The 15049-nt window shown below is 38.1% G+C and overlaps 2 protein-coding genes across 4 annotated transcripts; both read right to left on the minus strand.

Annotated features, from left to right (window-relative positions):
* Window positions 1-573: 573 nt before the first annotated feature.
* LOC137708411 (uncharacterized) lies at window positions 574-4371 on the minus strand. 3 transcript variants are annotated; one of them, XM_068447480.1, is made up of 7 exons: window positions 4144-4371; window positions 3797-3883; window positions 3559-3683; window positions 3353-3449; window positions 2923-3032; window positions 2433-2507; window positions 574-998 (listed from the first exon to the last, which is right to left on the minus strand). In XM_068447480.1, exons 2-7 carry the CDS (start codon window positions 3864-3866, stop codon window positions 948-950), a joined length of 528 nt encoding a protein of 175 aa, XP_068303581.1. In that variant the 5' UTR covers window positions 3867-3883; window positions 4144-4371; the 3' UTR covers window positions 574-947. The 3 variants fall into 3 exon arrangements, with proteins under 3 accessions (XP_068303581.1, XP_068303582.1, XP_068303584.1); XM_068447481.1 differs by having other exon boundaries at window positions 3797-3929; XM_068447483.1 differs by lacking the exon at window positions 4144-4371 and adding an exon at window positions 3981-4118.
* Window positions 4372-10113: 5742 nt separating this feature from the next.
* Window positions 10114-14523, minus strand: LOC137749256 (NADH dehydrogenase [ubiquinone] flavoprotein 2, mitochondrial). The gene is made up of 10 exons (XM_068489358.1): window positions 14272-14523; window positions 14150-14182; window positions 13987-14052; window positions 13262-13378; window positions 11572-11649; window positions 11377-11482; window positions 11221-11267; window positions 10690-10767; window positions 10530-10595; window positions 10114-10412 (listed from the first exon to the last, which is right to left on the minus strand). Exons 1-10 carry the CDS (start codon window positions 14326-14328, stop codon window positions 10305-10307), a joined length of 756 nt encoding a protein of 251 aa, XP_068345459.1. The 5' UTR covers window positions 14329-14523; the 3' UTR covers window positions 10114-10304.
* Between the last annotated feature and the right edge of the window lie 526 nt (window positions 14524-15049).

Genomic DNA, 15049 nt, shown 5'->3' on the forward strand with positions numbered 1-15049 from the left:
CTGCAATGGCAGAAAACAATCATGCTTATACACCCTAGTGCAGGTTCGATCCCTATCAATCCTTCTCCCCTCTAACAATTAGCAATTTAACCCACTGATGTTATCGTTTTTTACCAAAAAAACAGTCTTTCCGCCTATTTCTACAACCACGACAAAACAATGAAATTGCACCATGAGGTTTTGAAATCAAATAATGTGAATGGTTTTCATTTTGAGATACAAATGATCGATTAAGCAAAAGACGAAAGCTCTAAAATGACAATTTTTTGGCCCATGGTGCAAGTGTGGGTACCTCATCAACATTAAACGGGTCCCATAATTGTCACATCATCATTTTAACAAAGAATCAGAAGTCCAATAACTTAGAAGACGGATTTAAAAACAATAAACCTGAAGGGTGCAAACGTAGTTCGCCCTTTTTTCTTCATCCAGTATCAATATTCAGTAAGCAACAAGGAAAGCCTAGGAATTTGTCTTCAACAGAGAACAAACAGAACTCATAGCACATCCTATGTTCCGGTATATAGTGTGCGTGTGAGTGTGCGCGTAGTTTCTGAAATACAGCGAAACGTATAGACACAATGTTCTCAACTTCTCATTTCGACGGGAGGGATCCCGCTCCAGTGAATGCGTAATGTACGAGACCATAACAACGAAAGGTACAAAATCATTTACAGAGGACCTGGAGAAGTAGCCATCCACAAAATTGAAGAGAAAAAGAAAAAAACAGAGATTTGACATTTTATTGTACTCGATACACAGGTTGGTTGCCTACTCTGTTTTATTGAATTTGGAAACAGAGAATAAGAAGCATTCATACAGGGTGTCCGCATCATCTAATTTGTGCAGCAGGGATTGTCGATGTAGTTTACCCGCCACTTCAAACTTCTTCTTGAATTGATACAGGGGGGAAATCGAACGGAAAAGAAAAAACCAGGCCAGCTAACTTAGTCGATTGGCACTTCAACCTCCATTTTCAGACCATAACTACCAAGAACCTGCATCAGATACAAAGCCATAATGAAACATGTTAAACGCCTGATGAAAATTTCAGAAGTTAATAAAAACACGGATAGGTATTGCAGAAGTAAAAGTTGTTCATCGCGTTATTCATATTCAATGTCTCAGGAGCCATCTGGAATTTGAAATTGGGCTAATATGGGACAACAAAACAGTATAATAAACAAATGCAGACTTTTATAAACCTGCAAGTTTGTTTTTTCTATGTAGAGGCAGGTAATCAGATGATTATTTCATGGTTTTTAACTGGGAAAGGTGCGAAACCAAATGCTCGACCCAAGAATCTAAAACCCAAGTTCGCCTTCGCCCTGAAAGATAAAGCACACTCGTGCATTTGGCTAAACTTCCATCTCTATGACGGCATTTCCACACCATTCTAATGAATGACTCCTTTTTCCAGCTTCTGGGTTGGGATTAAAATTTTACTCAAAAGATAAATTTCTAAAGAAGAAGAAATTTACATGCTGTAATACTGGGAACACCTATATGAGCAATTTAATTATTCATTAATTAGCGAGCATTGGCAATATACCATAGCCCGGCTTAGCATCTCACAGCTACATGAAGACTAAACACTATGTTCAACTTTATAATGTAGGCTTCTGTAACAAGTTCGATCCACAAAATATGAATTTCTGATATAAGTTACATCCTCAGTTACTTAGCTAGCCACCTACTTTCTGAGTGTCTGTAATGCAACGGTTTTTTATACTTCCTTAAGACGATAACTTCATGAAGCAAAGCAAAACACAAATAACTGCACTTGATTTTTTAGCACAGACTACCAGCTGTGGAGACACACAGGGTACTACTTATTGTATGTGTCATTGGGTGCTAAGATAACAGATAAAACAGTGATGTATGGTTCGCTTTCCTTTGTCCCTTCTAAGTAGAGCAACTTTTGTTATTGGACTAAAAGGAATGCAATAGTGATGTATGCTTCGCTTTCCCTTGTCCCTTCTAAGTAGAGCAACTTTTGTTATTGGACTAAAAGGAATGCAATGCTTAAACATTTTAAACGGCGTTCAAACAATTCAAGATCTGTAAACGTTCAACTTTGACTTCTGTTGTTTGGCTAGGCTCCATATAGACCTCTAAAATAACAAAGGTAAACTTAATGTAGATAAGCCTCAATTATCAAATATGTTTGGACATAAGATCAGCCGCTGTAAGACTTTTTAGTTGGATAAGTTTTCTGAGTTTCTTTCTGTTTAGAAAGGAATCGTATGTCCTTCTCATTTTTTGAAATGAGAAAAAAATTATATAAATAACAGCCATATCAAGTTTCGCATCATTAAAAGCCTAAGAAAGTTCTGAGAAAGATATAAGCCAGCAAGCGTACACATTGTCTACCCCCTTTGCTATGATAACTGTTGTCACACAAAAAAAATATGACAGCAAAATGTAAATACCTTAACAAAGTCATCTGACGTCAAATAAGATTCCCTTGTATACCCTGCTTCTTGCAGGACTTGAGTCAACACTTTCTGCATTTGAAAGACATAGAGCACAAGGCAAGTTAATAATTTGGTCCCTGGCTACACAACATTTCAACAAAGTAAAACAACTTATCAATGTATCCTAGTCAAGAACTGTCAAAAAAACAAACAACGATAAAAAAGTCGATGCCAAGACCAAGACCTAGGACTCACATGTGTAACCAAACATGCATACCTAATCATAGATCAGATATAGATGATGAGTATTCCAATTTTATCTTTTAAATGACTAGTCTGAAAATGTTACAGCTTAAATGATACTTGTGGAAAATGACTATTGAACTGATACTTTGATATAAAACTCAATATCCACCAATTAGGTGAGATTCAATCAAAAGCATTTAACTCTCGTCCTGCAATGCTATGACTATATGAACAAAAGTGGGTAAAACCATGATTTTACCTCTCTTTGCTGGTCAGACAGGAATGAACCCGACAAATCACGCAGCACTTCTAAAATATCATTGAAAGACACCTTTCCACTACAGTCTGAGTCGTATACCCTGAAAATAACTGGAAAAGAGACAATGTCAATGTTAATCCACCACATAAACACGTTCCTCAGAGCGCAGATCTTTCCTAATTGTCATGAATGCAAGAAAAATATATGAACATGTCACACAGATGCATATATGTATATACATATATATACATACACACATGAAGTATTCAAATGAGTATTTGAAACAGTCAATAACATCAATAATGTAAACGGAAATACGAGTAGTCCCTAGCCCACTCATTACGACAGCCAATAACTTATTTAGAACAATTGTACTCAAAATAAACCAAAAACATCACAACTGTAAAACTTAGCATGACCAATCACTTACGTTCACTTTTTTGCTGCATACTGGCTCTAGCGCTGAACGCAGACAAGAAGGCCACAAAGTCCTTAAAGTTCAACCCATCGACCATCTTAAGCAACCTCTAAGGAAAGAACAAAGCAGAGCCATAAGTTACGAAACACACACCATGCATTACCAATTAAACAGACGGAGTGGATTAAACAACTACGCTCATCGTAGCAGTGGAATACCTGAGAGAGTGGATTCATCGCAAACTCGGGGACCGATAGGAATTCATCAGCCGAGATAAAACCCTTTGCATTCCTGTCTAGTTGACAAAATCTTTGATACAAGGATACAATTTCTTGCTGAGAAACTGATTTTCACACAAAAATCAGACAAACAAGTATTAGTATTAGCATTAATGACAACAATAGCAAAGGGAACAAAAGAAAGAGAGACAAATAGAATATCAAAACAAAAGCTTACATAAAAAGTTGCAGTGTTCTTGGACTTCTTCAATGTCGTACTGAGTTAGCATGGAAGAGGCATTCCCCATTGGCTCTAACAACAAAACTGAAAATTTTGAGCAAAACAATATAAACCCATTAAGCACTTGCACCTGTAAGACAAAACCCAGAAACCAATAAATAAATAAACACTAATTTCCCACTTCAAAAGATTTGGCAGCAGTGTTTGGCAGCCGAGAAAACTTGCCAAGAAAAATCAAAACTTGAAAAAATCTGATCTTGTCTTATAGCCAAACATAGTTAATTTTATTAATTTCTGGGGCAGCGATTCAGTATAGGAGGCTTGAAAATCAAAAGAGTCATTACCAGAATTCCTTGCTTTCTTTTTCTCGGCAGCCAAACAGAAAGTGAGAATAAATAGGAAAACGAGAGAAAAGGTCGCTGGAATCTGAGCCAAATGGATTGGTTGGACGATCAGATAAGATGATGATAGGATAGGTTGGGGAAAATATAAGAGAGGAGCTAGAGTTTGTCAGCAACGATAAACTTGAAAAACAGACATTGTTTTTGTCTTAGGAAGTGACGACAACGATGTGGATGCGTTTGGGTAATGGCTAATTCCCAAAACAGTTCGTCAGGGTCTATGGGATCAGCGTCACGTAGCGTCAGAATCAAATTGAAATGAAAACACGTAGCGTCAGAGTCTAGTTGAAAAAAAAAAAAAAAAAAAAAAAAAAAACTTACAGGATATCATATATTATGGACTACAAAACGACGGTGATGTTGGGAAAAACTTTTTAAATCTGTAAACTTAAGCTTGCTGCTTAATATATTGATGGCTAAGAAGCTCTGAATTTCATAACTTTAAATGAGAAAGATTACAACTTAAATAGGCAAACATCCCTACTGCTGCAAGTAATACAACGCTACTTTGCAGATTTTGTGGAGATACATCCCACGACTCCAGCATGCAAAAACAAACCCTAACCATGACTCCTACAACTTAGGGATCCTAACTACAAGCAACCACTTTATTTAAAAAAACAAATAACCTAAAGATAAATTTTAACACCCTCCCTTAAACTGATTTCTGCAGAAAACAGTTTAAAACCGATCTTTAGCTTCACTTTTCTTTAGCGTGAGTCCCTCCCTTGAACAAACTCCAAGCATACTTCTGAGCTTCTCGAACACTGGCTGTTTGAGAGGTTTTGTCATGAGATCAGCCACCTGATCTTCACTCTTGCAGTAGTGCAGCTCAATCACACCTTCTTTGCATATATCACGTAAGAAATGGTATCTAACATCGATATGTTTGCTTCTTCCATGCATGACTGGATTCCTGGATAGCTTGATTGCTGAAACATTATCACAATAAATTAATGTTGAGTCTTGTTGCTGATTACCAAGAACTCCTAGCATTCTTCTCAGCCAAATGGCTTGACAGGAACATGAAGCAGCTGCCACGAACTCAGCTTCAGTTGTGGATAATGTCACGATTTGTTGTTTCTTCGAGGACCATGAAATTGCACCTGAACTCATTAAAAACACATTTCCAGAAGTGCTTTTACGATCATCAATGTCTCCTGCATAATCACTGTCAGTAAAGCCAAAAAAATGCGACTTTCCTCCCTTCTTATAGAAAATCCCAAAATCTGTTGTGCCTTTTAAGTAACGAAAAATTCTCTTGGCTGCCCTGAGATGCATCTCAGTAGGATTCTCCATGTAACGACTTATCACACTTACAGAATGCATGATATCAGGCCTTGTGGAAGTTAGATACATCAGACTCCCTACTATCTGTTTGAAATAAGTGTTGTCAACCCTTTCCCCTTCAGGATCTTTACTCAGCTTGAACCCTACCTCTGCAGCTGTTCCGATGGGATTGCTGTTCAACATCTAAAACCTTTCCAATATTTCCAGTATGTATTTCTTTTGGCAAACAAAAATGCCAGTTTCTGATTGTGCTACTTCTATGCCAAGAAAGTAATGCATCAATCCCAAGTCGCTCATATCAAACTCTTCCATCATAGATTTTTTAAAAACATCAAACATATCAACTCCACTTCCAGTAAAAATCAGATCATCAACATAAAGGCATATAATGAGCATTTTACCTTCATCTCCTACCTTAACGTACAAGGTATGCTCATATGGACACTTTTGGAAGCCTTGTTTGACAAAGTATGCATCTATGCGACTGTACCAAGCTCGTGGTGCTTGTTTCAGTCCATAGAGTGCCTTCTTCAACCTCAAAACCTTCTTCTCTTTTCCTTGCTGCACATAGCCTGTAGGCTGATCAACAAACACTTGTTCTTGCAGTTCACCATGTAAAAAGGCGGATTTTACATCTAGTTGATAGATAGGCCACGAGTTTTGAGCAGCGAGAGAGATTACCAAGCGAATTGTGTCTTGTCTTGCAACCGGAGCAAACACCTCTTTGTAATCGACACCATACTTTTGCTTGTATCCCTTTGCTACCAAACGGGCTTTATACTTGTCCACCTCACCTTTTTCATTCAATTTGGTTTTGAAGATCCACTTCAACCCAATAGTCTTCTGACCTCTCGGCAAATCTGTAAGCTCCCACGTATCATTTTTCTCAATGGACCTAATTTCTGCACCATTGCCTTTTGCCATTTTGAGTCTTCAACTGCTTCCTCAAAGGTGAGAGGAGTGGAATTTGCAAACAAGGCAAAGTATGCAGTAGTGTCATCATCAGAGAGTTCATCTCCACTTACATAATCAATCATCCACGATGGTCTTTTCCTCGGTCGTTGAGTTTGAGGTGGCTGGTCATCCGTAGGTTGAGCATTTTCTGGTGGGATTTCGTCAGGCTCAGGAGACTGCTCAACCCTAACTTCTGTTTCTTCAAAGTTAGCCGGTATTTGCTGCTGCTGCTTGCTCTTTCCAGCCCAATCCCACGTCTTTTCTTCATCAAAAAACACATCTCGACTGGTAACCATCTTCTCCGTTGTTGGATTGTACAACTTATAAGCTTTGGAGTGTTCACTGACTCCAAGGAAAACACACTTTGCGCCCTTGTCATCGAGCTTCTTTCTTTTCTCGTTTGGAATGTGTGCATATGTTATGCAGCCAAATATTTTAAAATGATCTACTGAGGGTTTCCGCCCACTCCAAGCTTCCTCTGGTGTCATGTTCTTAACAGAAAAAGTAGGGCACCTGTTTAAAACATGAATGGACCACAGTACAGTTTCAGGCCAAAAACTTTTAGGAACACCTCCCTTCACTAGCAAGCTTCTGACCATGTTGAGAATGGTTCGGTTTTTCCTCTCGGATACACCGTTTTGCTGAGGTGTGTATGAGGCAGTGAGCTGCCTTCGAATCCCTTGCTCATCACAGAAAGCTTCAAACTCCTTTGAACAATATTCACCACCACGATCAATTCGAAGGGTTTTGATCTTTCTGCTACTTTCAGTCTCAACCAGTGCCTTAAAGCTTTTAAATGCATTAAAAGCTTCTGATTTTTCCTGCAAAAAATACACCCAAGCCTTTCTACTGAAGTCATCAATAAAAGAAATAAAGTATTTCTTTTTACCATTCGACATGGGACTGATTGGACCACAAATGTTCGAATGTACTAGCTCCAATAGGTTTTGAGCTCTCCATGCCTTTCCCTTTGGAAATTGATCACAGTGCTGTTTGCTAATGACACATGCTTCACAGACTTCAGATGGAGGTGTGATCATGGGAAGGCCAGTCACCATTTGCTTCTGATGCAGTGTCCTCAGACCGCTGAAATTCAGATGGCCATAACGTAGGTGCCACAGCCACGATGAGTCGTCTTCTTTAGCCATCAAACTAGTTTGAACAGTTTTGATCTTAAGCGAAAACAATCTGTTTTGGCTCATTTGAACAACAGCAATGACACCCCTTACTGGATCATATATCTCACATGCATCTTTCTGAAGAGTTATTATATAACCCTTTTCTTGTAGCTGTCCAGCACTCAACAAATTTGTTTTCAAACTAGGCACATAAAATACATTCGAAATCGTTTCAACAAAATCATTCTTAGTCCTAATTTGAATATCACCCTTTCCCATTACATTGACACGTGACCAATCCCCAAAGCTCACAGTAGTTTGAAAGTTTTCATCCAAAAATGAGAAAGATGACTTACTGCCAGTCATATGATTGCTGCAACCTGTGTCAACATACCATACTTCGAAATCAATCTCCTCCTTGACGTGGAAAGCCATCAACAGTGTCTCATCATCCTTCTTTTCAGCAAAGTTAGACTTCTCTCCTTTCTCTTTGTCTTTTGGCAGCTTTGTGTAGCATTCGTTGCAATAATGCCCAAGGTTTCCACACCTATAGCACTCGATGTTGGACTTGTCAACTTGTCCTCTGCCTCTATTCTGAGAGTGATCATCATGTCTCTTGGAACTTTGGTGTTGTCTGTCTCCATCCCGGTTGCCTCGACCACCTCGACCTCTTCCTCTACCTCTACCTCGGCCTCTTCCTCTTGAGCTTAAGGATTCAAAAAAGGTAGAAGCTTTCAGAGCTTGTTCTTCTGAGTTGACACGTTCTGTGATCCCACGGTTCAGCTGCTGCTCATGGACCAACAATGAGCTTTGAAGCTCATCAATCGACATCTTTGCAGTGTCATTTGACTCTTCAATAGAGCAAACGATATAGTTGAACTTTGGAGCCATAGATCTTAGGATCTTCTCTACATTGGAGCCATCATCAAGCTTGTCACCATGGATTCGCATTTTCTTTGCAATCCCCATGGTCCTTGCAAAATACTCGGTGACAGACTCTCCATTCTTCATTTGAAGAGTCTCAAAGTCTCGTCTCAGGGCCTGAAGCTGTGCACGCTTCACTCTTGCTGACCCTTGGTACTTTCTCTTCATGGAGTCCCAAATGTGCTTGGAAGTATCCTTCTGGAGAATAGTCTCCAAAATAGCACGATCAATTGATTGGAATAGGTAATTCTTTACCTTCAAATCCTTCAACTTCAGTTCTTCAAGCTTACGTTGTTGCGCAGTCGTAAGCGTACTTTCTTCGGGTATAGTATAACCTGTTTCCACAAGATCCCAGTATTCTTTGGACCTTAGGAAATTCTCCATCAACATGCTCCAATGATCGTAGTGACCATCGAAGCGTGGAATCACTGGCTGAACAAAGTTTTTTGCTGGCTTGTCAGACGCCATGAATGCTTGCTACTGCAAGGACAAAAGCTGCTGCTTCTATTAAGAAACTCTCGACACAGGCCCAGTGGGGGCTCTGGTACCAAATGTTGGGAAAAACTTTTTAAATCTGTAAACTTAAGCTTGCTGCTTAATATATTGATGGCTAAGAAGCTCTGAATTTCATAACTTTAAATGAGAAAGATTACAACTTAAATAGGCAAACATCCCTACTGCTGCAAGTAATACAACGCTACTTTGCAGATTTTGTGGAGATACATCCCACGACTCCAGCATGCAAAAACAAACCCTAACCATGACTCCTACAACTTAGGGATCCTCCTGTAGACTAGGTAAACAATCCTAACTACAAGCAACCACTTTATTTAAAAAAACAAATAACCTAAAGATAAATTTTAACAGGTGACAGTAAATCCATTCATTCATGTAAGTTTTTCTCTAATTTTTAGAGAATGGATACATTATCTTTATCAACTAACCTATCAAGTAATATTTTCTTATAAAATATGTATCATGCAACATTTCTACACGAGATGCTATCAACTTTCGCAACTTTCTTTGTTTTACTTTTTCGACTCTCATTCTCATTTTGTAATGTTGCTTAATAAACAAAACAGTCTACTTTTTAAATGACCCTTTCCAAATTAACCATGTAAAAATCTACCAATAAAAAATTATTTAACTATTTGATCAACGTGGTCAAAATTTGAGTGTTTAAATAACTATTAAATGGCTAGCTGATTTCAGATTTAGTTAATTTTTGCAATGACAATCTTTAAAGGGTGATCTAAAAAGTGGACAATTCCAATCATAACAAAGCAATGTATGATGAAAAGGAAAGTCGATAAGGTCCAAATGAGAAGGCTGCTAGCATCCCGTTTCGTACCTCATTGGTGATTTGGTATCATCTACCGTTTTCCATCAACTAGTAGTTTGGGATGACACGGTACAAGTCCTGACATGACACAGTACAAGTACCTGCATTTTGTTCCAAGTCTCAAAGTTGTACTCATGTATGATGCATCCAGGGCACGACATACACCGAAAAATACTAGAATTTCCGCCCAAATACTTTCCAATTCACAACGACCTTAACGTTTTTGACAACTCAGTTATTATAAAAGAAGAAACAAAGATTCAGGTGGTTTAAGTTCTGGATATTAATTAAAAGCTGTGAAGGTTAAACCACGGCATATTGAAAGACGAAAACATACACAATTACATCACCGGCAGAGATAATACTGCCATCTTAGTACAAAAAATGGTCGAGCATAACAAATTCGACAAGTGCTCACAGCAAAGGGAACCCTGACAGCATCAACCTTTGCTTTATTAGAGACATGTACCATAGTTTTAACATGCGTCAAGATCCCGGCACGGAGGAGGTTTGGGCTCACCAAGCAACGTGGTATTTCCTCCTTCTGGACCGCACATAATGCGCTTAGGATTCTGAGTACCATGCTGGAAATGTGGAAAAATGGTATTAAACTTCATAGCAACAATATAGATAATCTAAACAAGAGCAATCAACTAGGAAGAGGAAAAGTTTCACAACGTAACAAAACCTAGTTTCCTTACCGGTGGCTTCTCGCCCTTTTTTAACTTCTCAACTATTTCCACAACTCGCTCGGGAGTAACATCTTCCTGAAATTGACAAGAATACAAATATAAACTCCAAAATTTTCTGATCAATATTATAGGACATGAGTAATAATAAATTTATAAAGTCATAACTCACGTAGTAATTGTACGTATATCCCTCTGATCCATTGGAGTAATCAGCGACTGTAATCATGGGAGCATTCACACAGCTTCCCTGTAGACAACAAACGACTTATATGAGTCCATGCATCACTCGTTCAAAATGAATGGCAATAATTGTTGGAAAGGAACATTACAGAAAAGAAGTGGGTAAAAACAGGGTCAATAGAAGTTATTTATCATAGTTAGGGTCACAGGCTGTCAACCGAGGAATTGTAGGATGGTGAGGACAACTAGTGAAATTCCATACCAACATTAACTCTTAATTTGTGTTGATATGAGATGAGTCTTTTCTCTGTCGGAAACTGTAACTAAGTTTTCAGGCACCAACCTTTCTAAATTTTATCACCAGACATTATAATAAAAGTTTCATGAACCACTACTCACCAATGTATCTATTTGTTTCTACTGTTATTTATCTTATTCAAGATGAATCACACAAAACCAGTGCTAAAGACTAGCCAGAAGCGGAAAGTTCAGACCACCAAACAGTTAAGAACAGACTCACCATGCATTCCATTTCTCCAACAGAAAATAATCCATCCTTGGTTACTTCTGCACATGGCCAATACACAGTTTACTTGTACATGCCATTTTATCTTAGAGTGGTTTAAAATGAAAAAAATAAAGGATTTCAAAGCCATATATACTGCATAAGACTCACCATTGCGCTTCACTCCTAAATGTTTCAGTAAAGCTGCTTCAATGTCTCGTGAACCACGAATCATACATGGTGTTGTGCCACAAACCAAAAGGTGGTACTTGCCCACCTAAAACCAATCAAAGAAATGCACATGGGTACAGGAATTGGCATAATGACAAAATGATACATAGATAATAAAATCGAAAACTTTTTTACCTTAGTCCGATTGAACATTGAGTAAAATGTTGCAACCTCATATACACGTATAGGTGCAACTTCTATTACCTTCGCTACCTAGACCATCCATGAAACAATAAAAATAAGTTAAACTGTTCATGTAGCCTCTTTAATTTCCAATAACTGGAACGTCAAATCACCACAATAATGAGTTTTTTAACATGTTAAGCTGTGAAAAAAATACTATACTAAGGACCAAATTGCATTTCAAGAGCAAAGTTTGAATCTCACAAATATGTGATGCAATCTAGGGATAGAACTTCACTTAGGCCAGTCCAACCAATCTGAAGTTCAAGGACAATTGGTAAATAAAGCAAATACAGATGTAATTTCTTAACCTGAATTAAAAGTTGGACAATTCTTAAACTATTGGGCAACACTTAATTCAGGTTAAGAAATTACATCTATGCTTGTTTTATTTATCAATCGTCCTTACTTGTTTGCCCGAATTTCAGATTGGTCAAACAAATGGACAAAGTGGATACTGACAAACACTGATAGACACTAACCCTCTAGGCTGCTCATATCCACCCCTAATGCAGAAAGAATGACACAACACATAACGCACACCAAATTCATAAACAAATCCTCACGGATAGATGAACAATTGACCAAAAGGACCACCAGCCTAATTGAACAGAAAACTTATGAAACAACATCAGACAAATAGCTAGCCTGGCAATTATAGATGAAAATTAAACTGCAACAACACAATCTAAATATCACTATTTGTTAAATATCAGTGTCCAACAAGTTTTCATCTAGTTAAATAAACTGAAAGCAGGAACTGCTGGTTGTGCAAACATTCATATATTCTAAATTAAGAAGTGTCAGACTAGAATTATTCTATGGTATTGGAAGTATGACCTTCAAACAAACAGCGAAAAATGCTCAAGGATATTTTTTTTCAGTTAAGGCCTTTCAATAATTTAACGCCTGCCGATTACTTCTTTAGTAGTGATGACAGCATTATTACTATGCTTCGTACAATTAACTAGGCAAATGAGTCTTAGTGAATCACTCTGATCCCCAGATTTGTCTCTTTTTAACAGAACACATATGAATCTTAGTTTGATCTAACAACTATAATATGATTTGAATTGGGCTTGCAACTAATATATATACACACACACGCACATACACATGCATATAACAAGAACCGAAAAACTTAAAGTACAATTAATACAATATTAATAACTAGGGCCTAGAAGAAGGTGTCTATCATATGCTTCAACACATCCCAGTGAATGAAGGAAAAAGCAAACCTCAAGTAGGTATCTATCATATACTTTTCTCTTGCAAGTTCCATAACAAGGTTATGATTTTTAATTGTTTGATCAAAAATGGATGATTGAGGTGCATAGTGGGTGAGAACTGAAGCATCAATACATATCATACCCTCCATCAGACCTAATTTAAAGACCCTAGGAGAGTTTTCTTATGTGTATTTATAATCTACATATATAATCCCAATAAAATTCGTAGGTGTTAAGTGATAACATCTTGTGTATCAGATATGAACAACATAAATGCTAATGAGTCAAGCGCATGTTGAGATGCAACTAATCAAAAGTTAGCAACTTGTGAGAACGGCACTATATACCGTCTGTGTATGTTTAAGTGAGAACAAGATAAACATCATTCAAAACAAGCATCCATGCAAACATACCGCATTCATTGCTGAAACAGGGAGCCACCCTCCATGCTGCTGCTGTGCAAGATCCAGCAAAGGAATCACTGCAGACTGCTTATAGTTGGATGGATAATGGGATAATATCTCTTTCGCCTAAAAGTGGAAAGATTACACCTTTTAGAGCTCAATAAGCATAAAAGTAATCTTGCAAGTGCCAAGTAATGGACATAATTAATGCTCGTGGTCCAACAGTTTATATTCAGAAGCTCAATTCAAAAACTTATATAACATCATCATTATATGAATCATTAAGAAAACTTTCTAAAATGTGATACATAACTTGGGGAGATTTAAACCTTATAGGACAACCCAATTCTAGTAAATCAACTTAGCTACGCGGTTGGAAAGTTCAACATCCTCTGGGCTCAAGTAATGCTTAGATTCGAAACCGAGCATGTTTGAATTGAGGGTGCTAAGAAAAATCCTCAACCTTTTGTAAACATCTTTGCTTAAATATCCGGGCTTGTAAAGTTCGACATAAATAGCTCAGCCTAAAGCACACATTGACAACCAAATTACACAATCTTTCTCCCATTTTTCATCTTTTAACAATTACACGTCTTTTGCCGCAGTAACTGCATTGCATCGTCATTTAAATAATATGCGAATACAAATGACAACAGAAGGGGGCATTCCAGAGATAACAAAACAAAGAAATAAATATATTTTAGATAAATGAAAGATAAGAAATTTTGGATTACCTTCTGCTTGTTAGCTTCCGAGAACTCCCATGGTAGGTCTGGATTGTTTTCCGGCGAATCAAGATGCTGCTCGAAGTTTCAAATTTCAATCAATAATCCAATCCTTAATACATTAAGTTCGGAAAAGAAAATACATGGAAATGAAAAGATGATTGGAACTCACGTAGTTGAGGGCGGTGGAGAAGGATCGGACAGGCTGCGGAAGATTCAAAAAAGAAAATTTGGGAGATTAGGGGAGTGTTTGGGAACTGAGAAAATAAGGAGGGAAAATGAGAGAAAATAAACCTGAGTGAAAATCCGACGGATCTCCTGGAGCCGATTGGAGGCGAGGCGAGCCAGCATTTTGGAACAGCTCCGAAGTTCAAAGGGGAGCTACTACGCACACCACAGTGAGAGGAGGAGACAGTTTTGGGACTTCCGATGGAATCTGAAGCTGATGAAATGGGGTGTGGGAAAAGATTACGGACCGTTGGATCTTGTTGTTTGGTTGGGATGATCAGGTGCTTCGCGGCATTAGTGACACTGTGCGACTGCGAGGAAAATGGCATGAAAATTATGGGCCTAATGTTGAAGAGGTTCTTGTGTCAAGTCACAGGATGTGGTGGGTTATACGTGTGGTGTAAGCGGGAGTGAGACACAAAATGAGGCGGGTGAACCTGACAAAATCAGGAGTGGATTAGAGGGTGGATTTTGTCTCTTAACTTGTAGGGACACGTGATCCGGTCTAGATACGGAAGAATTTCTCCTAATTTTGATGAATCGAAAGCATTTTAGTTTTGGCTCAGTTGGTTGGAAGATAATTCGAAAGTGCAAGGAGGCGAGCTCTCGCCCTGATCAAGATAATTCGATTCGAGATCAAGTGCACAGGAACGAGCACATGCCCTGAACTAGTCCAACTCACAAAAGAGTTTGAACTCAAATAAAACTTGCGCTCATTATTATGGTTTCTATATTGGTCACTAAATTTAAGAATTGTCCAACTATAACAAAGAGGGACGCTTTGGTCTCTAGAATTGGATTGGCGTGGATAATCTACATCTGTAAGACAGAACCCATAAACCAA

This window comes from Pyrus communis, chromosome 11 (genome assembly GCF_963583255.1).
Source record: "Pyrus communis chromosome 11, drPyrComm1.1, whole genome shotgun sequence".
NCBI lineage: Eukaryota > Viridiplantae > Streptophyta > Magnoliopsida > Rosales > Rosaceae > Pyrus > Pyrus communis.